This window comes from Poromitra crassiceps, assembly GCF_964638095.1.
Source record: "Poromitra crassiceps genome assembly, chromosome: 23".
NCBI classification, from domain to species: domain Eukaryota; kingdom Metazoa; phylum Chordata; class Actinopteri; order Beryciformes; family Melamphaidae; genus Poromitra; species Poromitra crassiceps.
In genome coordinates, this window is record NC_139639.1 from 17,550,335 (window position 1) to 17,572,831 (window position 22,497).

Genomic DNA, 22,497 nt, shown 5'->3' on the forward strand with positions numbered 1-22,497 from the left:
AACACGATATATAAATAACTGAAATAGGTAAAAGGCATAGTAGGTCCCCTTTAAACAACTTCACATTCACCACCATGTCAGTAACTTGTCGTCACAGTATTTATTTAACGTGCAAACATATTTATACAACTAGAAAAGGTTACATTTCAGGAATTGAATGCCCTGATGCACATCCTGTCTAAGGTTGTGAAATTGTGAATCGGTGAGAGGAACGATGAGAAACTGCATCTCAAACAAAAAAGGCCTTCCATGAAATTGGACTCTTGTTCAAATCCTTACATCCTTAAAATGACTTCCCCAGAACAATCACTCACTGAATACAACTTTCCACTATCAGCAGTGGTAACACCATTCTAGTGTCAAAATCTGCACAGCCATCATTATGCACAGTGAAGCTCAGACATCCTTGTAGCAACAGAAAGACATTTTTGATTTTCATTAGGGTACTTTGGTGTTCAGTTATAGTTTTTCAGTATAACTAATTTCTCCATCTATTCAAATCAGGTTTATGACAGTTAGTTGTTTTTCAGTACAACTAATTTCTCCTATTCAAATCAGGTTTCAGTTTAGTTCAGTTAGGTTTTTTTTCAGTACAACTTAAATCTCAATCTATTCATATCAGGTTTTAGTATACGGTAGTTCAGTTAGTTGTTTTTTTTCCAGTACAACTTATTACTTCAGCTATTCACATCAGGTTTCAGTTTAGTTCAGTTAGTTAGTTTTTCAATACAACTTCTTTCTCAATCTATTCTGAATCATATCAGCTTTCAGTTTAGTTCAGTTAGTTGTTTTTCAGTACAAGTTATTTCTCTATCTATTCTGAATCATATCAGGTTTCAGGTTAGTTCAGTTAGTTGTTTTTTCAACTTATTTCTCCATCTATTCATATCAGGTTTCAGTTTAGTTCACTTAGTTGTTTTTAGTACAACTAATTTCTCCATCTTTTCACATCAGGTTTCAGTTCAGTTAGTTGTTTTTCAATACACCTTATTTCTCCATCTTTTCATATCAGGTTTCAGTTCAGTTTAGTTCACTTAGTTGTTTTTAGTACAACTAATTTCTCCTATTCAAATCAGGTTTCAGTTCAGTCCAGTTAGTTGTTTTTTAGTACAAGTAATTTCTCTGTTTATTCATATCAGGTTTCAGTTTAGTTCACTTAGTTGTTTTTAGTACAACTAATTTCTCCATCTTTAGTTTAAACCTGTGTCAATGTTTACATGTGTCAATTTGAGAATAAAAAGAAAAATGTATTTTATGTATTTGAAATACACAAAATACAAGATCTGAAAGTATCTTGATACAAATTACATCTAATTTTTCTCTGCCCAGCCAAATACAAATTACAAAATACAAAAAAGTAGTTGAAATACGTATTTCAAATACAAGTATTTCAAATACTGCCCATCTCTGTACTTGACAAAAGTCAACAGTTTGGCATATTAAGCAGATTACATTTGGATACACTATGACCCATGGTCTGATTATATTTTGGGTTCCAGCAAGTCATAAAGAGAGAATAAAGAGAGACAATACAATTTTTAGATAAGTAAACAATTCATGGTGTCACCACTAGAATTCAACCATCCATCAATCATTGATTCACTCACTCACTCACACACACACACACACACACACACACACACACACACACACACACACACACACACACACACACACACACACACACACACACACACACATATATATAGTCAGTAATGTTAAGAGGCCGACTTTTCTTCTCCTTTACCTTTCGACTAACTGTTAAATCATAACAGAAGTGTTGTGATCAATATATTTTCTCTGGCTGTTGAGGATGACACTGAAATCTTTTTCTCAAAGGAGAGGACATAGAAGTGGGGAAACACGTTATAAAGAAGAGGGAGGAGTGAGTGCACTGTTATATTAAAAGGCACCAGTGGGATGGGGGGGGCGGTTATTGCATGGAAATGTTCTAATATAGAAACCTGGCAGTGCATACAGCTATATGTGACTTCAGTAGTTTCAGTTCTGTGCTGCTATTGAAATGTCTTTTCGGGTGTTTGCTATGCATCCTCCACCTCTGTGATCTCTTCCACGTATTTAGGCGGCTGGACAGGAAGGGGAAACTAGAAACACAGAACAAGAACAAGAACATCACACTAAACATGCTGTACGTCGGCTCCAGTAATGTGAGTCATTGTGGTTCAATTTGGGGAATGGGTGATAAAATGTGTGCGTGCGTGCGTGTGTGTGTGTGTGTGTGTGTGGGTGTGTGTGCGAGCGTGCATATTTTGCATACTTACCAGAAATGTTTCATTTTTCTCCAGAAAATATTTGTAGGCTACTTGGCGGCGGGCCGAAATATGGGAGGAGACAGAAGCTCGGATACCCTAAAAACACACACACACACACACACACACACACACACACGCGCGCGCGCGCGCGTGTGGCATAAAATTGGTATTATTTCATTTATTCTAAAACTGAGAGCTGACAGAAACAGTGGAACATTAAAAGACATTTTCTTTCATCTTGTGTTTTTCCACTGTTTGGCTGTTGTTGAACACATATGGGCGGTTTATGTTACTTGGAGGAAGTTTGGGTGGGTGTTCTGCAGCCCCAGTTAAAAAAAGAACACACAAAAAACGCCGCCATCCGTCCCTACGCTTTCACTTCTGCTTACTGTGCTCACTCTTCTCTCTGACTATAACATCACTGCTTCTACCAGAAGCTGCACTTTGTTTTCATGTGCTGTCTGTCTCTGCTCAGTTTCACATTACAAACAGAGGGCAGAAATAATAAGAGAAACAGGAAGCCGATACCTCAGAAGCCTGAACAGCAGCAGCACAGCCAGGATGAGCATGGGGATTCCAAGTGAAATGCTGACGATCACCAGCCAGTTGGGTTTGAGGGGTGACTCAGACGCTGCTAAACACACCCACACAGACACAGACACAGACACAGACAGACACAGACACAGACACAGACACACACACACACACACACACACACACACACACACACACACACACACACACACACACACACACACACACACACACACACTAGTGACGGTGATGACCTTCCTGAGGTTATTGTATTTCAAAATATAAAGTGGCTAATGTTAATGTATTGCTTCCACACTCGTCCCAATAATGGACCAGTGGATGGAGGTGGCACAAACTGGCCGCCACCTGGTGGTTGAATCAGTTCCAGCACTCACTAGTGTGACTCCAGTCACTCCAGTCACTCCAGTGAAGAGAGCCGGTGCACCAAAAGGGATCCTTCCTTGTCCTCATCCTCACTCTGTAGCTGCGTGTTGGGTCCGCGTTCGGCTCTGTATAACTCAGCTGCCCCGTCACCTCCTTGAGTCTCTCCTGGGTTGAAAAGATTCAGCGACATGGATAGATTGCAAATTGAAGATAGGGTGCATTGTTATAGGAATCCAAATTGAACACATGCACGCACGCACGCACGCACGCACGCACGGACACACACACACACACACACACACACACACACATGCCCGCGTGCACACACACACACGCACACACACACACACACACACACACACACACACACATGCCCCCGTGCACACACACACACACACACACACACACATGCCCCCGTGCACACACACACACACACACACACACACACACACACACACACACACACACACACACAGTACCTTGCCACTGATGTTCAGCTGGTAGATAAAGCATGTGGGGTTCCTGGTTGAACGACTGTAGGGCTGATCCCAGATCACCAACAGGCCTCCCTCTCTAACCACTGCAGAGATGTTAGGGGGTGGAGGCAGGACCTCTGTGTCACACACACATGCACACACACACACACACACACACACACACACACACACACACACATGCATGTGCAAGCACGTGCACACACACACACACACACACACACACACACACACACACACGCATGCATTTGCACGCGTGCATTTGCACTTTATTTCGATACTCCACTGTTGACTCTCTGTCAGTTGACTCTCAACAAGATTTGTTTCAACAGACATGTTTTCAGAGAAACATTCCTGCATGGAATTGTTTTCATGAGTCAAAAAATACCTAAATTATATAATTTTGAAACTATATCTGTTGACAGTCCGCGGATACGCTGTCAGGAATGGACTATCAAAATAAAGTGATACCAAGAACAGTAGTAATATTCATAAATAGACAACAATGGTGAAAGTACTGTACTTGTATTACCTAGGAGTCCAGTGTTGTATTTGTAGGTGTAGGTTGTCCACATGTTGGGCAGGGACACATTGACATGGAGGATCACCTTGAACTTGCTGTAATCGATGCAATCCCCACACAGAACCACAGACTTTGATTGAGCTCCTTCCTCAAAGGAATGTTTCTCCCCATCCTCACAATTACTAGAGAAACAGACAGACAGAGAGAGAGACAGATACACACTCAAAACAATAAGTCACATTCATACGGTATACTTTTAACTTTGAAAAAATGGTTACCCTCGGACAGTTTAGCCTGGATCAGTAACATTTTCAACACTGTCTCCCATAGCCAGAAACAATGGAGAATAGTTTGTTTGTCCCATACTTCATTTGTGAATTCTTTTTGTAATTACTATTTTTTATTGTACAATTAGATAATAATTAATGAAATACTTTATTACATTCCGCATGACTCTTCCGGTCCTCCATACCATACCCTAATGCCTGATGTCACACCACTGTTAATCTCTCGACACAGACTTTCGACTTGCATAGAAAAAAATCTTGTTTTTTTTGTTGTTTAACCGATGGGTTCCCAGATTGCACCAATGTGCAAAATGATAAAGATTTCATTTCCACACCTAAATGAGGCTGTATCGAGGACTATCTTTCTGGCATTATGGCACATTTTCTACTTTGTAACTGGCAGTGCTGCTGTAAAAGTGCAGAGAAACACACAAGTCTCTCACTCACTGTCCAGCCTTCTCCAGACGTCACATTTGATGCAACACAGATGGGCTCTCTCTGATTCTTTGAGTGGTGTTCATGTTCACAGACTATCAATGCAGCAGTCAATAGAAATGACTAGGAGCAGGTCTGTGCTTACATGACAAAGGCGGAAGACTGCCACTCTTTTGGAGGAACGTGGAATGACCAGGAGCAGTTGAGCGTGTTTGTTGGGTAGAGCAGGCAGGAAAAGGTTTCCTTCAGATCCTCGTCAACAAGCTCTTGATGTCCTGAAGAATTCTGGACCACAGGCTGAAATAGTGACTGACAGAGACGTAAAGACACAGACGAAGGAGACAGACACCTGTTTCACGAATCTTATAGAGTGAAGAGGTGTTTATTGTTCCTGTATGAAATTAGGAGTAAAAATCTATTGTGATACTCACTTCATCACCATAAACATCCAGCTCTCCACAGAGGGATGCATTGGGGGCTTCTGCAAGTCAAAAGAAGAGACATATTAGGGTGCTGACAACATCATGAATGCACACACACACACACACACACACACACGCACACGCACACGCACACGCACACGCACACACACGCACGCACGCACGCACGCACGCACGCACGCACGCACGCACGCACGCACACACACACACACACACACACACACACACACACACACACACGCCCATACTATAAGGTCAAAAGTCACCCACCATGTTGAGAGCTCCTGTGGGCCCACAGAACCAGCAAACTGGACCACAATATTGGATGGACAGGAGAGAGCTTCATAGCCGACCTAGTGGGCATCAACGTTATTATCGTTAACGAAAACTAACGAAATAAACGAAAATTAGGTGTGTGGGGAAGAAACTTTTTGTTAACTGAAATAAAAACGAAAAATGTGGCTATACAAAAATAAATAATACACTGTAACTAAAACTGCTTACAAAATAAACTCAAATGATGTCGAAAATGTCTTTAGTTTTTCTCTTTGTCAATTCATTTCATACATAAGCCTCGTATTTTGGGTGGATCTTGGTTAATGAAGCACACTGACTGACTGACTCACATCATCTTTTATAGTTGTCTTTTGTGGATTGTTGTTCATCTGTCCTAAGTGATTTATTTTTAATGGTATGATGTTTTGTTGTTTTTATTACACAATAATTTTTCTGACCTTTTTTAATCTTGCCCCTGAAAAATAGGCCTAACCCATGTAATAAAAAAAAAAGAACACTGAAAAAAGCTAAACTAAACTAGCAACATTTATTAAATCTAAATTGAAATTGAAAAAAAAAAAGTCAAAACAAAATTCAACATAATTAAATGCAAATCTAAAGTATAATAACTTTGGTGGGCATGTGCTCTACCCAGAGCTTAAAATACTAACTATGGGGTGTCAGATATAGGTGGTTCCTCACACTTAACATAAATGTCATAGGCATACAGCAAGTCATTTCCTGGCGTTACTTCCCCTTATAACATCTAAAATAAGTAATAGCTTGGTCAAATAGGATAATGGTCAAGATAAGAAGCAACTATTATTTCAATATTCCCTGTTTAACTTTATTATATTGAAAATAGTGTGTTTTCAGAAATGTCCACTGCCTACAATAGCTTTTCCATTTCACAAGCAAAAAAAATCTAAGAGAGAATAATTTAAGACGTCAATGCCATTGCCTAACTTATTATCCTTTCAAAACTGACAAATATGTGCCCGTGGATATAACCTAAGCTTTGTGAATCAAATTAGAAATAAAATGTTCCTGTACATTAGAATAGCATTGTTGTAAAGAAAAGACAAAATAAACAATTACTGTACCTGCTGCTGTCTTTCACTGCCTCCGTCTCTGTCTGGTCTCTGACCGCTCAGTGACACTAAACTATATGACACATTTCTGTGGTCAGCAGAAGCATGATGTCACATGCTATATAGCTCCCTACCGGAAACTTTTGGTCTCTTTCTCTCCTTCTTCCTTTTTTTATCTTTATTTCTCTCACACAGCTCGCTCACACTCACCACTCCCTTCCTTGAAATAGCATACAATACATCATCATGGTATGATATAAGCAGCCAGTGATTTGAATGGGAGAACAACATTTCTCAACCAGATTAATTGATGCCACTGCTAAACATATTCTAACATGTGTATTTGTGTAACCCTTGACTCTGGAATCCCAGTGGGGGTCCTGAACTGAATTAAGACAACATAGCACTTTAATTGGCCTAATCATAACCTAAAACAATCTCAAGAGAGAAATTTGAGATCATGTCCAAACTTTAAAAAAAAAAAAGAGAGAGAAGAAGAGAAAGGAGAGAAGCTGTGAGGATAAAGCATTGTTGCTCTTCTAGTAGCCTAATGGTACAAATATTGTTATTCAAAATGTATTCAAGTATCAGGAGATATCAGACCTCATGTGTTGATGGGGAGGCTCAGCATCTTCAACATAGCTCCCACAGATGCACTGGACTGGTCACTGCATATTTCAATGGAAATGAAAATAAGAAAAAATACGTTAGCTACACAAAGTAGAGAGTATTAAAAAAAAAGTATTAAAACATACTGGGATTGGATTATACCAAGACAGACAACAGTGCAGGGTTCTTTTTCTTCCACTAGGTGGTGTGCGGCACTAAAAAAATGAAATGGCCTCTTGTCTAGCTGCAGCTCTTTTTTATTACTGTCCATGACTTCCTGCTCTACCCTCAAACCACAGCCAATGTCAGGAAGCCTATTTAAATTAGCAGGCATATTTTCATGGTTAGTGCTAGTGCTAGGTTAGTGTATGAAACATACTGTTGGAATCACGAGAGCGAGACTATCCACTGTATTATTTGTAGTAGAAAATTCTGTATGGACTTCCTGGTTGACCCGCCCTACTCTGCCTCTGATTTGATGTTTTTACTTTAACCTTAACCAATAATCACTCCTCATATCAGGGTAAGCCAATCAGAGGCAGCGCGAAATCGAAAGCGAATTCGGCAGCAGTGTGTAGTGTACTACGAACACAACTCGGAGGGAAAGTTTCGTGACTGTAAGTTGAGGTTTCATTCAATATCATAATATCTGCATAGTTTCTAATGTAAGTGTTACGTACACGTTAGCACGGGTAAACATGTATATCATCCTGTTAATGCCTACAGATATTGCACACAGACAGTTAACGAGACTTTGAGTGAATGGAGAGTGTATGTCTGCCTGCCTGCATAACACATTTAAAAGCATGAACAGGTAACACAACAAGTCGACTTGCTAGACCATGCATTGAAGAAGATAATGTTATGCCTTGAAGAAGTCGATCTCTGGCGAAAGCTTGACATTCAAAAGACTATTTGTTGAGCTTTCAGGTTGATTTTCTTCATCACCCATGTTGAGGAAGGATCACACTAGTGCAGTGCCCATACGCCCTGCTGCTGCACAGAGCACTGTTCGCTTGTTTATTCATTGTTTAGTGAAGGGTTATTAATATTGAACATGTTGACCAAAGTAGACTAAATTGAAGACTGGACATCCTTGGGTCCCCAGCAACACCAACCAACACCAACCCCTCTCAAAAGTTTAGTAGTTAGAGTAGTCTTCATCATACAAATACAAATAATAAGATGTCTCTTGTCTGTCTGTCTGTCTGTCTGTCTGTCTCTCTCTCTCAGATCCAGCATGGCAGCCACAGAATCAGTGAGAAGTAATAAGATAACTATTCAGGACATTCTGTGTTCAGACTACCAACTCATCCTTGACAAAGTTTATGAGAATAAACTGGTAACTCGGCGTGAGTACATCAACCTGAAAGACATCAGTGGACTGGATAAGGGCGGGCATGTTACCAGACTTGTGGATAAGCTTATGAATAAAGGAGAAGACACCTGCCGAAGCTTCCTGCACCTTCTACAACATGACAAGGACATCGACAATACTTTCCCTGATCTGAAGCACATGCAGTGGGGCTACCCGGTCCGTCCTCCATCTACCGGTATCCCCATCCAAAGTACTGATGCAACTCCTTATCATGCTGTTGATACAACAGACAGCCCATTACACAATAAAGGTACATTAACACATACATAATTATGCTATAGCAATCAATGTGTCTGTTCATTTCTCACATCTCCATTTGATCGTATTATACTAAGTGCATTAAGTTGACATCTAAAGGTTTCATCACAAAGTTGTCCGAAAGTTTTTTTTTATGTTTTGGGGTGTAATTCTGTTTTACTCTGATTTCTCCAGATGTCCTGTGCCAAGACAGTGGAAGAAGAAATGAGGTGACATCTTTACTTGAGAAACCTAAGCATGAAACAGCTTCAGTGAGATTAACTAAACACACTGATGCCCAATTCAGCCTAGGCCGCACACACACGCGCACACACACACACACGCACACACACACACACACACACACACACACACACACACACACACACACACACACACATCAAGGAGATATAGCTGCAGCGTCCAACACATTTTATGATGACTCAAAGTAACTTCAAACTCCAAGTAACTCCAACACTAACAATGTTTAAGTTCTTGCTTATTTATTTTCACGTTTTGGCATTTTCCTTCCAAATAATTAGATGGCTCTTTATCAGAACAAAGTCTGCGATGCTTCCTTTGTAGTTCAAATCAACATATAGAATCAGTGCTATTAGAGAAGATTAATAATTCATGAGGTGAAATTTCTAATGATGGCATCATTGTAAATGCCCAATCTGCTTCCACTCACTATGTGAAAATATAATGGGTATTCATATTCAGGTAAAGTGGGAATACATGTTTAAAGTACGTATAATAAGTAATTAATTTTAAAGTGCCGAAAATGCTATGCTCATAGAGGAGTTGTGAGCAGTCATTTTGCACATCTGGTTATAGAAATTCTTGTAGTCCTAGAACTGACAGCATGGTGTGCCATCATGGATTTGCATCAAACTGTAGTTTCTGTTTCCACTGTTTGTAGAGTGAGGAGTATCAGCTGAGCAGCAAGCCTGTGGGTCTCTGTGTGATCATTAACAACGAGATCTTCTATGATGCCAAGACATACAAGACAAGAACGGGAACCAACGAGGATGCTCGTATGTTATGTAGTCGATGTTTACAGCATTACATTATTTACTTGTGTTGTTGATGGTTCAAGGTAATTAATGAGTCAAGGGTCTTTTTTTCCCTTCCCTGCAGAAAGTTTGGCAAAGGTGTTCAGCTGGCTGGGCTTCAGAGTGCTCATGTGTAAAGACCGAGAAAAGAACCAGATGGATCGGGTGCTGAAAAGCTTTGCTTCTCTGACAGACATCCCTCAGCTCAACGTTCAGGAGTGGTCTGGCAGTGCATTCACCGACCTTCAGCAGCCTCCTCCTCAGCATGGCGACGCCTTCATCTGCTGTATGATGAGTCATGGAGACACAGGTGGTGTCAAGGGGGTCGATGGAGCGCTCCTCCCAATTAATGAAATAACGAAGACGTTCAATGGGGCAAACTGCACCGCCCTCCGCAGCAAGCCCAAAGTCTTCTTCATCCAGGCCTGCCAGGGGGGAGCCATACAGCCGCGAGTGGATTCGGACCTGGAGGCTGATGATGCGAGCTCTGGTCCACTCGTCTACATCCCTGTGGATGCAGATTTCCTGGTTGCCGTTTCCACTGTAGAGGGTTACAAATCATACAGACACAGCGGTGGGACCTGGTTCATGCAGTCCCTGTGCCAACAGCTACGCGACGGCTGTCCGAGGTAAAACAATCAAAACAAAGTATGTGTTGATAACTGGACTTGAAATATCCAAATTTAGATAAATTGTTGGTCTTACTTTGACTACATTATTTCGAGTTGATGATCTGATCATTGCCATTGCAGTATTATTATGCTGTAAAATGTATTTGATGTAATTCTGTCCACTGAATTATAGTGATGGATGGTAACATGTTACTATTTTGTGTGTTTGTTTCAGTCGTGATGACCTCATGAGCATTCTCTATCGGGTGAACAATGATGTAAGCCAGAAAGACGGCTTCGACCGTGGTCGTCCAGTGAAGCAAATGCCTGAAGCTAGAAAGGTCACCCTGAGGAAGAAACTTGTGTTCTCGCCATGTTCAAACTGAGGCTAAATCACCACAAATGCTGCAAACACGGTATACTGTACTGTATATACTGTACAGTATATTGTACAGCACAGGCGGGAATGGAACCCGGGTCTGTCATTCCAAAGAGCAACACGTTAACCAGTCGGCCAAAAGGACAATCCCAAGGGTGCATCGGTAAGGAGGGAATGGTCTGAAGGTCTTCTTAATCCCAGGTGCACCCAATCATCCTAATGACCCCAACACCAGGCTCCTGCAAGACAGGACCAGGAGAGTGGGAGGGTTGTCACCAAAGCAAAAATCTTATCAGATGGGGAACCCTGGGACAAAATCTTATCAAATGAGTCTGTGGTCTAATTTGTGTCCGTTTATGGCTCCTTGACATGAAAAAGTTTGAAAACCACTGCAGTAGCATACATACCCCAGTAATTGAGCTGCATTTACTCTATCACAGCTATCAAATTCAAGTTTCTTCTTGTGAGATTATCTATTGTAGACACTGACAGGATGTGACATTTATGTGCACCACTTGTGCAACTGATTTACTATTGAAATATGAATAGGCTACCAGAATTTCTTATATATACATTTCTATATTTGTATAACTACTTTGTTTTCTTAATCATTCAAAATCATTTATTCTTGAATCATTGCCTCTTTTTTATTGTTGCAGATTTTTGTCTGGGAATAAACTTATTTTTTACTATTTTGAAAATCTTTTTGGCTGCTGTGAGAATTCTCTTCCTTTCCATTACCCAAGATTTATCAGACTGTGTTGTTGGTAAACACGGACATTGGTTTGATTTGAACCCCCCCGCCCCCGGTCTAAACCCAAACTACATTTGTAGGTGCGTCATCATCAGTTTGACTTTTCGACTGCGCAGATACAAGAAAACTTACGGTACTGTAGCGTCGTTGCCAGGACAACTTGAGTTGTAGTTGTGTTCCTTCATCCAAAAAGAGGTCAAACATAACATCTCGCTGCATAGCTTTAAAATGATAAAACAATCCCTCTGCCATCGATAGACTGCCTTTAGACGCTGTCGGAGACACGTAGCGGCTCATTTGACTGTTAGTTCCTGCCTGTCAGCGGGTTGTGGTCATGGAAGTCCGGCTGGAGGACGACCCTGCTGCCGCTACCTCCACCGAGGCTGAGGGACACGACGGAGGAGAGTTTCAAACCTCTGACGAAGCTCTCGGCTTTCTGTCCAGCATTGGTAAATTGTCAATGTGTTTCTAGCTAGCCTGCAGTGTTTGAGGTAATCTCTCGAGACAGACTTTTTTTTTTTACCGATGGGTTCCCAGATGGTTTGAGGAGACTGACTGAGGGTTAGCAGTTAGCACTACCAGCAGTCTGACACATCTTCCAGTCTTGCTACATTGTTATTACCATGCTAGCAAAAACATCACATGCGCTGCTACAACTATCTCTCTCTCTCTCTCTCTCTCTCTCTCTCCCCCCCCCCCCCCCTCCCCATTTTTCCAATTCACTTTCAATGGGCTTTATTGGCATGAAGAGACAGTGCTTAAACAAAGCAAACAAATATTAACATTAATAAAATAATTATAATAAAACCTATAGGCTACAACCCAACCCCTAATAAACGGCATTATAACTCAAACATGACCATCTCTCTCCCAGAGCCCACAGAGCTGCAGCAGTGTGTGTTTTCCGACTCTCTGGTGACGGTGTCGCAGGGCGGTCGAGAGCTGGGGAAGTTCAGTGTGACAGTGGAGTTTGCCCGTCGAGCCCAGCAGCCCTGTTTGCTGCTGCAGGCCCACAGCCAAGGAGCCATAGACGACACCCCCTGTGGGACAACGGTGACAGGTGAGAGGACAGAGAGGTGACAGGTCACCTTAACCCCGCCCACTTGACCCATTGTATCACAACTTCCTGTTCAAAACGCCAGCTGTTTTACCTGATCAAACTAGTCCTGGTCAAACCTAGTTTGATTCACATTATGAGTCAGACTAGGTTTATGAGTCACAGGAAGTGTAAATACAATCGGAACTTCCGAATGTATTTACACTTCCTGTTAGTCTCTCAAGCCAGACGGTCTCTTCTACATAAGGTGAATACCCTCTGTTTCTCTCCTTCTGTTCTGCCTTCACTGTCCATGTAAGCCTACATATCCACCAACCTGGAGACGCTGGAGCAAGACTACCACGAGTATGTCAAGGTGAGTCAGTCACATCTAGTGTGTTGCTATCTTAATATAGGTCAGCTGTAACAGTCAGAAAAGGTTGTAACGCTACACTTTGGCTTGACTGCCTGACTGTTTTGATTTTGTATATGCTGACGGGGGTTATGTTTCATGTTGTTGTTGTTATTGTTGTTTTGAATCCCGTCTTCAGCTCGAGGGCCACAGTTTGGACAGGAGGTGTCACATGGTGCAGCGTGACGGCCAGATGGTGATCGACAAAGTTACCACTGTAGGCGAGGTGAGAGGGAACACACCAGAGAGGGAGGATGAGAAGAGTCAACTGGCCAAGAGCCTGAAGTGTGTGTGTGTGTGTGTGTGTGTGTGTGTGTGTGTGTGTGTGTGTGTGTGTGTGTGTGTGTGTGTGTGTGTGTGTGTGTGTGTGTGTGCCTGCGCGTGCATGCGCAGGAGGTGACGAAGGAGAGTGTTTCTTTTCCCTTACCTGCTCTAAGAGGGCTGCAAACTGAGGGCTCCAACCTACTGCTGATGCGTCTGATCGCTCTGAGGAAGAAGCTACCAGAAAACATGACCTTCATCTTCTTCGACCAGGAACTACACATCACCCACACCACTTATGTAAGTGTTTATTCATGTGTGTGTCACTGTCAGCCCTCTTCAGTCAGTGTCTTTTGCTCGGAGAGTGTCTTCTCATGCTCCGCCTGTCTGTCTGGTCAGAGTGAACTTGGTCCAAAGCAGCTGGATGTGGAGTGTGAGACGGTGGAGGTGTTCGGGGTGGAAAGGAGGGTTGACTCTGTGGAGGACGTCCCCGCTACCTGGCAGTGCTACTTCCTGCCTGATGGGTAAGATCAATGACATCACTTCCCCAGGTCATTATGCTTGGTCAGTGTTGGTGTATACCACTAGTGTTCAACCAATATGACTCCTCAAAGCTGAGTGAAATCTCATCCTCACCTCCATCATGTTGGCATAGCCATAGGATGATATTGACGGCCAACGTCTGGTTTTTATTTCACGGTCAATATCAGCCTGATATACTGTATTCTATTGGCAAACCAAGGTATTGGTCTAAAGCTGAATATGAATGTGCGCCATTGTTGTGACTTTAATTTGCCTACTATGGAGATTTTTGTAATACATTGGGAGAGGAGTGAACTCAGGTTAAACATTGTTGTATGATGGAGGAGGCATGAAACTTACTAAGAGAACATGTTTGAAATTTACATCAAAAGGGACTTGACATGTCCTTGCTCTCTCTCTCTCTCTCTCTCTCTCTCTCTCTCTCCCTCTCTCTGTCTCTCTGTCTCTCTCTTCGATTTGTTGGGATTTGCTTTAGTAAATAGTGTGTTTTCTCTGATCAGGCACCTGGCCAGCAGAGTGCAGGTGGGCTCACCGGTCATAATGAGGCTTCTGCAGCTGCCATCACAGCTAGAAAACGGTAGCCTGTCCCACCCACACCTCGAGAAACACACACACACACACACACACACACACACACACACACACACACACACACACACACACACACACACACACACACACACACACACACACACACACACACCCTTTTATGTGTGATCAAGTCAATGATATCTTAGGAAATGCTATGTGTGTGTGTGTGTGTGTGTGTGTGTGTGTGTGTGTGTGTGTGTGTGTGTGTGTGGGTGTGTGTGTGTGTGTGTGTGTGTGTGTGAGTTAGACTTATTGAATGTCAAGCCGGTGTTTGAGAGGAGACCCCTGGTTTGGGAAGAGGACATGGAGATGCATTCCAAGTTCCTGGACCGAAAGGTGACCACCAGCATCCATCATCCCATCAGTTACACATTAATTCAGGGGTGAAAGGAAAAAATAATTCCTTCTTGGACTTCATACCTGACTAAACCAATGTCCACACATACAGTACGTCTCAGCTTAATCTACACTTGCTTTGAACGGAACACAATACAAATGTGTGTGTTGTGTGTGTGTGCGCGCACGCGCGCGCGTGCGTGTGTGCCTCTGTGTGCCAGGAGGAGCTGAAGGCAGACCATGCCTCGTACCTCAGGCAGCACCCAGAGCTGCGTGCCCTCATGGCTGACTTCCTGCAGTTCTTGCTGCTGAGGAAGCCAGATGACATCTACAAGTTTGCCAGAGAGTACTTCCTCCCCTTCGCCTCCCGCCGCCCCCCAGAACCAAGCTTCAAAACAACCTCACTTTGAAAGCACGTCCACAGGCGCCTCTCAGCCTGGTTTTATATCCTCCCATTCACTTAAAGTCACTTCAAATACTATAAAGGCTAGAGCTCGTATTTGTTTTCCCTCTTGTGTTTTCCCCTGAATGACAGTGAATAGATGGAGAATAAATGATTATGTATTAAAACATTAAAACAGGAGACTTCACCTGAGCTGTGTGTGATACTGTCAAAACGTTTCTGTCAAATTTTGATTAAAATTGTTTGTTTCTAATAGCCCAGTGTGTTTGTTTTCTTAGACAGTTCATTATCTCATCCTTGGTTGGGCGGAGCATGTCTGTTTGACCAATGGCATTGGCAGTTCAGCTGTCAAGGTGCCCATAGTTCATACTCGTCATGCCGGATGTTGGGCGGGTTTGCGTTCGTGTAAGTATAGATTTGCAGCATGTTTGTCAATTTACAACAATTTTATTTTGAAAGCTGTAACCGGAAAACCTCTTATTATTCTTCTGGAGCATTTTACACTGTCGTGCAAACTTCTTCTCCTTCCACAGTCCAAAGTGAAACTCGCAAGGGAAAGAGAAACCGGCGGCCTGTCAGCGCCCATACTTCTTAAAAGAAGTAGCGTTTATAGTTGTAAGAACGTGTCGGTCACATTAGGAGAAGTATACGGAAATACGTGTGTATTCGTTTGTAGGACGGAAATTTCGATAGAGGAGCGTCAGAAGAGTTTCAACGTAATTGGAGGTACGTTCTGGGGACTAGCTAACTAGTTTTGTCAGTGCTGTACTCGCCAAACAACTCAAAGTACAGGTTTGGGGCAATTTAAGTCAAGTTTTAAAAGTTCAAGATTCTTTAGAACTTTTATCTTGAGAAACTTCTGGACCGTGGACTTCCCTTGGCTGCCTGGGCAAATTGTGTTGTGAATTTAGTGGGGAAGTCCACTCAGAAAAATGAATTTGTGAAATTCCTATTTCTGTGTGTGTGTGTGTGCGCTCCGCGTCATCGTCATAATGGCTATTTTACACACACACACACACACACACACACACACACACACACACACACACACACACACACACACACACACACACACACACACACACACACACACATATATATATATATATATAGTCACTATGATATTCCTGTAATGTTCCTACTACAGTCAGGTCTGTATGTGCTGTATATATATTTTTTTAATGTTCTACTATAATATAAATAGGACATGGATTTTTATTGACCCCACACACACACACACTTTATTCCTCTTCCTCTCATAGGACTGACCTGGAGAGTTGAGGACCAGGCCTGCGTTGGTGGGAGTGGCTGTGTGATGGATTTGGCTTTGCTCCAGCTGTCCCGCATCGATGAGGAGCTGGAGTCCTCTGAGGTGGCCGCACTCTGCTTCCTGTGTCGTGACGTTCTCAACAGGAAGCGCCTGGAGACGGTGAGCAATGTATCCCTCCTGCAGCAGGTCATCGTTAACGCCACACTGACTGTGCCAGAATGAGCTCCTGATCCTTGCTCTTTTTCCTTGGGCGGCTGTAGCTCAGGAGGTAGAGCGGGACGTCCACTAATTGCTTTGGATAAAAGAGGTCGGTGGTTCGATTCCCGGCTCCTCCAGTCTGCATGTCGAAGTGTCCTTGGGCAAGACACTGAACCCCAAATTGCTCCCGTTGGTGTGCCAGCACCCTGCGTGGTAGCCTGCCGCCATCGGTGTGTGAATGGGTGAATGTACCTACTGACTGTAAAGCGCTTTGGATAAAAGCGCTATATCAATGCAGGCCATTTACCATTCACCATTCATACAGGTCAAGGATGGGAAGCAGCTGTTCATGAGGCTAGAAGAGAAAGGTCTGATGGAGAACCATGACTTCCTGTCCGAACTGCTCCGCACTATCCGTCGTGCGGACCTGCTCAGCCTCCTGGAGACAGACAGCCGCCGACCAGAGGAAAGTTTTGGCACACAGACCGATGCAAGCCCCGCTCTGTCTGATTACAGGTGAAAGCAACAAGAGGTTTTGACTGCACGTGCCAACATCACGCCAAGCTGAAAATAAAATCAGTTTTGCTCCCGAATGTTTGAGTGTGTCTGTTTTTTCTCCTCACCTTTTTCCCTGTGCTCTAATGTTTCACTCTTATTAGGGTGATGCTGTACCAAATACATGAGGACACGACGGAGGAGAATGTCAAAAGCATGAAGTTCCTATTGGGTCGCGAGCTGGGCAGAGGACAAATGGAGTCTTGCACTGTGAGAACATAGATAGAAAAAAAGACACTGCACACATACATGAATAGAGAGCTTTCAAGTGACATAATGGAGGTCCTCAGCTCTTGGCTACTTACAGTGGCTGTGAAAAGCTGGCTGCGTTTTTAAGCGTACAACTTGGCAGTGTGAACAGAACTGAATAGACATGGGTCTTTTCTGAGAATTGATTATTTTTCCACCGATACATCCGTTTCCACCGATACATCTGTTTCCACCGATACATCTGTTTCCACCGATACATCAGATCGATTTTGTGTTAAGATACAGCGTTCCCATGGGTCCTTGAAAGCCTTCAAATTTTATGAATTTGAGGGGGGGGGGGTGGTGCCGTCAAGGCCTTGAAAGTTTTTGAAAATAGACATGGGTCATTGAAAGTGCTTGAATCTATACATTTTGTGCAAGAATAGAAATTGAAGTTCTTTTTCCATCACTGTAACAGAGCACGGTTGAGCTTGTTCATTCAAGCCTCTCTTTTTAATTGTTGTGTGTGAGCTTCTGTAAAGCCTGCTAGTTCTCATAATAAAAAAATCTCCGTTTTGTAACAGTAATTAAGCTTGATCCATGTCTCAAACTATGCCTTCTTGGGCCCTTGAACCTTGAAATTAATGGAATTGGGCAGGGAAAGCCCTTGAATTTGATGTTTAAGAAGGTGTGGGAATCCTGTAGATAATTTCAGCATATTAACTAGCTCCATTGGACCTCCATGATCGTGTCAGATGTGGAGATTTGTGATGCAACTACAAAGCCTCTGTAGACACAGAGGAACGTAAACATCTTCTCTGTTTCTTACAGACAGTATTGGATGTGTTTGCTGAAATGGAGCGGACAGGGTTACTGTCCAATACGAAACTGGACAAGCTGCATGAAATACTGTTGGAGTGTGATGCACAACTGGCTCAGATGATACAGCGCTACAGAGAAGGTATTACACCCATGCGCACGCACACACACTAATACACACACACACAAGAACATATACATGTTAATAATGTATTACTGCAAAATTCACCAGGTGATTGTGTTATTTGCAGGGTTTCAACATCGGGCCGGACCATCTTCCCATTTCAGCATGGATAACCAGGTGTGTGTGTCTGTGCATATATCTTTAACAACGTTGGTTATGTTTAGGCAAGTAAACCAACTTTGGTTAATGTTAGGATTATGGTTTGGGTTACGCTTCAATAACAAATGTTAAATGTGACATACCGTTGAAATTGACTTTGGAAACTCTGGGTATCGAACGCGGCTCTCCGGTGGGAAAGCCGAGTGTTTACGCCCTCCATCCCCCCCGGCCACAGCACCCTTACTGGCCACCGTGCTATTTCAATAGCAGACTATAACGTTGATATACACATATCTAGAAATGTTGATATGCAACGTGTTTTTGGTTCAGAAACGTAATATTGTAAACATCTGTGGATTGCAGAAACGTACAACATTATTCTGGTGGCCAGGGTGGTCTGTGTGTGCCTGTAATAAGCTGACTGACCATTGGGAATCTATTTCTTCCCACAGAGGCTCAACAGCAACCCTCAACCACTACAACATAGTCTGTCTGTATCAGAGACTCAGCCAAGCCGTAAGTTTCTCCAACTCTGTCACTGTCTTACTCGTCCATTCATTTGACACACACAACACATATATTTTATAATGGCCCTCAAGCCCATCCCGCAACAAACATTCTCCAACGCACCCTTATGCCATTATTTTGTCCACACATGTAAAAGGCAGACTCCTTTTAATTTCTATGTGTTTTCATCCATTAGGTGAAACTGCATTGCCATCTGTAGAGGAGCAGAGTATTTTCTCCGACTCTGAGCCAAGCTCTCTTCATGATCAGGTAGCCACTCACACAATGCACTCATGTCGTTTTGATGACTAACTCTTCATTGATTGAAACAGTCAAATGTAATGTGTGCTTATATCCTGTAGGTGGAGTACTACATGCTGACTCACAACCCTCGTGGTGTTTGTATGATCATCAACAATGAGCAGTTTTTGGGACATGAGCTGAAGAATCGAGCAGGAACTCGGGAGGATGAGAGTGGGTATCGTTCTATTTGAAAATCCAGGGGCAAAATGTCAATCTGAACTGATTTGTGTGATTGTTTTGCTATCAGCTACCAGGACTAGAGTCAGTGCAGGTCAAGGATGATGTTCAGATGTAAGTTTTTACCCTGCACAATAAAATAAATGGTCTGTTCTCTGTCGCACAGAAGCTCTTCGTGCGATCTTCTCCAGACTTGGCTTTGAGGTGGAGGTACGTAAAGATCTGACTGCAGATGACATGCGGCAGGAACTAGCACAGCTCGGAAAACGGGACTTTGTGGAAGAAGATGCCTTGGTGAGCAGCATCCCACATCTCTGATGTTACGTCATCACTGGACGAACGCTCCTTTATGCTTTCAGATGGTTTGTTTTCAAATGATTCTGCCTCTGACCTCAGGTGGTGTGCGTCCTTTCCCACGGAGAATTGGGCTGCGTGTTCGGAACCGACGAGGGGAAGGTGAACCTCCGAGAATTAACGCGGCCGTTCACCGGCAGGTACGCCCCCACCTTGATAGGGAAGCCCAAGCTCTTCTTCATCCAGGCGTGTCAGGGTGACGAGTACCAGAAAGGAGCGATGCCGTGCCCCCCCAGGCCAAGGCAAGCGGAGAGCAGCCTGGAGGAAGACGCGGGTCCTGTCCAGGCCGAGTCGGTGCCGTGGGATGCAGACTTCCTGGTGGGCATGGCCACGGTGTCGGAGTGCAAGTCCTTCCGCCACACTAGCCTGGGCTCCATCTACATCCAGGAGCTGTGCAGGCAGCTGGAGAGATCAGTGGCCAGGTGAGAGGAGCTTCCAGGGACTGTTGAAGCCGTTCTAACAAAGTAGTTAAAAAACTCACACACAACGGGCAACCATTTATTTTTTACTTATTATTTCCCTCGCTTACCAACACGAGGCAGGTTCGTGCCCCCGTTGTTACCACCGGCTTGGGCGGGCGTCCCTGCAGGTGGCAAGGGTAAGGGTATGTGTCTGTTCAGTGGGGAGGGGAACTGGGGGGAATAATGTTCCTCCACACGTGCTACGTCCCCCTGGTGAAACTCCTAGCTGTCAGGTGAAAATAAGCAGCTGGCGACTACACATGCATCGGAGGAGATATGTGAGTCTACAGTACACCCTCCCCAGATCGGCAGAGGGGGTGGAGCAATGATCGGGACTGCTTAGACAGGGGGAAATTGGCGATGTACAATTGGGGAGGGAAAAAAATGGGGGGGGGGGGGGTGTAAATAAATATGACATTAACAATTCCTTACGTGGCTGTAAAAATGCAACTCTAGAAACACAAGATAAAATGGGTCTAATCGGCATCAATATAATATATAAAGATAAATGAAAAAGACTGCCTTAAGATAGCTCGGACTGAGTTTTAGTCATTTAGCTTACCAACCAACAGAGTGGTTGGACAATCTGCTTCCTGTTTACACGAGCATATGCATGCCCAGTGTACGTGAATAGTCATAAGTGATACGGTTTCAGGCGCTTTAGGTTGGATGTGGATTTTTTCTGGACCACAGCTGAAACGCTCGTGTGGACAGAGATTAGTTTCCTTTTAAACGTTTTGAATGAAAACAAAAACACAAATTGTGCCCAAAACACACTCTAAGCTGGCCACCAGCAAGACTGGAAAGTTGAGCAAAACCAGCTTTGCTAGTCTATAATACTGGTTTTTTAGCAGGGAAGTTAAATGTGAATTTACAAATGAGTCTCACTCACTCAGAGAAAGGAGAGAACCAAGACTCAAGACGAATGTTTAAATTATAACTAGAGACAAGTCTCCATAAGATGGTATAATAGATGTTATATATAATACACCTTGATAAACTGTACTTTGTGATGGTGTGATCAGTTCTGCATCAGAAGATGTCTCATCCTGAATGAGCTGGAAAACATTAGCATTTCCCAATGTAACGTGTTCCCTTTATTTTTCTGTGCAGCCAGGAGGATATTCTTAGCGTTCTGACACGTGTGAACAGGGAGGTCAGCAAAGGCGAGTATCTGAAGCACAAACAAATGCCAGAGCCCAAGTACACCCTCACCAAGAAACTCGTCCTCAACTTTGTCTGAGCCGACTGCCATCAAGTGCAGCGCTGCAACCGTGCCAAAGCTTTGGATTCAAGTTGACCTCTTTCGCTGTCAGTGCGAGCCAGAGACTGTCTGTGAGCGTGGTCGGCTGTGTTTCTGAACTTCCGTGTATTGAAAATGTGATTTTATTAACTTGAATGAATATCAATTGTGCTTTTGTGATTTCATTAACTTCTAAATGCTGAATATAAATTATGCTTGTGTTGTTAGTTGCCCCAATAAGTTGTTTCTTACTTGTTTATGAATTCTGTCTGTTGAGATGTTTGTAATTATCCTCCTTTTGGAGAGAGAAAATACATTTATAACATTTTGAAGGTGTGTGTATAGATTCCTTGTCATAATATACTGACATCACAGATCACAGCACTTTAAAAGGTGGTGAATGTTGTCATTAAAACTCAGTTTAGTACCCCTCTTGTGAAATAGTGTTTGATCACCATTCCAGGCTGATCTAACATTAAATTAACTAAAGTGGCATCAAATTGTTGCAAGGTATGTGAGGAATGTGACATTTAAGGGAGAGATCAACATAAATAAATTAGATCAATTATATATTTTATCTCTTTCTTTTTTTAATACAAATTATTTTGTGTACATTGATGGTTCTCTGTAGGTCATTTTACAGTCTATGATCATCATATGTTCATAATAACCGATAATAACCCATGAACCCCCACTATCCATCACTGGTTAAACTGGATATAGGAGTCAGCTGCACTCAGAGAGAGAGACACGCCCTCTGGCTCTGTCAGATTCCGCTGGACTCCACCCTGCTGTT

At 43.0% G+C, this 22,497-nt stretch overlaps 4 protein-coding genes across 6 annotated transcripts in view; 3 read left to right on the plus strand and 1 right to left on the minus strand.

The window, feature by feature from the left end:
* The window catches only part of LOC310797125 (caspase-8-like), a 29,086-nt gene extending 17,414 nt beyond the window's left edge, over window positions 1-11,672 (plus strand). The window contains exons 1-6 of one of the 2 annotated variants that reach the window (XM_083659435.1): window positions 7,906-7,963; window positions 8,580-8,974; window positions 9,157-9,191; window positions 9,884-9,998; window positions 10,102-10,645; window positions 10,863-11,672. In XM_083659435.1, coding sequence (XP_083515561.1) covers window positions 8,587-8,974; window positions 9,157-9,191; window positions 9,884-9,998; window positions 10,102-10,645; window positions 10,863-11,013 — 1,233 coding nt within the window. In that variant the 5' untranslated portion in view covers window positions 7,906-7,963; window positions 8,580-8,586 and the 3' untranslated portion in view covers window positions 11,014-11,672. Of the gene's footprint in view, window positions 1-7,905; window positions 7,964-8,579; window positions 8,975-9,156; window positions 9,192-9,883; window positions 9,999-10,101; window positions 10,646-10,862 lie in introns of those variants that run through there. The other variant, XM_083659436.1, reaches the window with a different exon arrangement.
* Window positions 1,717-6,785, minus strand: LOC310797132 (uncharacterized protein). Its single transcript, XM_083659443.1, has 10 exons — window positions 6,750-6,785; window positions 5,641-5,723; window positions 5,362-5,411; window positions 5,076-5,239; window positions 4,218-4,390; window positions 3,671-3,804; window positions 3,203-3,356; window positions 2,802-2,907; window positions 2,283-2,369; window positions 1,717-2,105 (listed from the first exon to the last, which is right to left on the minus strand). Exons 2-9 carry the CDS (start codon window positions 5,714-5,716, stop codon window positions 2,321-2,323), a joined length of 906 nt encoding a protein of 301 aa, XP_083515569.1. The 5' UTR covers window positions 5,717-5,723; window positions 6,750-6,785; the 3' UTR covers window positions 1,717-2,105; window positions 2,283-2,320.
* A 422-nt stretch (window positions 11,673-12,094) lies between the features above and the next one.
* Window positions 12,095-15,349, plus strand: catip (ciliogenesis associated TTC17 interacting protein; the record flags this gene model as incomplete). The annotated part of the gene is made up of 9 exons (XM_083659025.1): window positions 12,095-12,209; window positions 12,635-12,820; window positions 13,117-13,172; window positions 13,348-13,434; window positions 13,602-13,769; window positions 13,869-13,993; window positions 14,513-14,589; window positions 14,851-14,939; window positions 15,161-15,349. 9 exons carry the CDS (start codon window positions 12,095-12,097, stop codon window positions 15,347-15,349), a joined length of 1,092 nt encoding a protein of 363 aa, XP_083515151.1.
* A 546-nt stretch (window positions 15,350-15,895) lies between these two features.
* On the plus strand, window positions 15,896-22,126 carry casp8 (caspase 8, apoptosis-related cysteine peptidase). 2 transcript variants are annotated; one of them, XM_083659425.1, is made up of 12 exons: window positions 15,896-16,068; window positions 16,605-16,771; window positions 17,136-17,326; window positions 17,470-17,575; window positions 18,386-18,515; window positions 18,625-18,674; window positions 19,109-19,172; window positions 19,360-19,433; window positions 19,526-19,637; window positions 19,810-19,937; window positions 20,040-20,419; window positions 21,572-22,126. In XM_083659425.1, exons 2-12 carry the CDS (start codon window positions 16,658-16,660, stop codon window positions 21,699-21,701), a joined length of 1,479 nt encoding a protein of 492 aa, XP_083515551.1. In that variant the 5' UTR covers window positions 15,896-16,068; window positions 16,605-16,657; the 3' UTR covers window positions 21,702-22,126. The 2 variants fall into 2 exon arrangements, with proteins under 2 accessions (XP_083515551.1, XP_083515550.1); XM_083659424.1 differs by having other exon boundaries at window positions 15,944-16,068; window positions 16,605-16,714.
* Window positions 22,127-22,497: the final 371 nt, after the last annotated feature.

What these genes read in the sequence shown, in the direction of transcription:
- LOC310797132 (XM_083659443.1), bottom strand. Translation starts at nt 5,716, where the DNA reads ATGAAGCTCTCTCCTGTCCATCCAATATTGTGGTCCAGTTTGCTGGTT. An exon ending in CAGTCTTCCGCCTTTGTCAT is followed by an intron (nt 4,391 to 5,075) that starts GTAAGCACAGAC and finishes CTGTTTCTCTAG; the next exon opens with TAATTGTGAGGATGGGGAGA. An exon ending in AGCTGAACATCAGTGGCAAG is followed by an intron (nt 3,357 to 3,670) that starts GTACTGTGTGTG and finishes TTTTCAACCCAG; the next exon opens with GAGAGACTCAAGGAGGTGAC.
- casp8 (XM_083659425.1), top strand. Translation starts at nt 16,658, where the DNA reads ATGGATTTGGCTTTGCTCCAGCTGTCCCGCATCGATGAGGAGCTGGAG. An exon ending in ACAGGAAGCGCCTGGAGACG is followed by an intron (nt 16,772 to 17,135) that starts GTGAGCAATGTA and finishes CCATTCATACAG; the next exon opens with GTCAAGGATGGGAAGCAGCT. An exon ending in ATTTCAGCATGGATAACCAG is followed by an intron (nt 18,675 to 19,108) that starts GTGTGTGTGTCT and finishes TTCTTCCCACAG; the next exon opens with AGGCTCAACAGCAACCCTCA.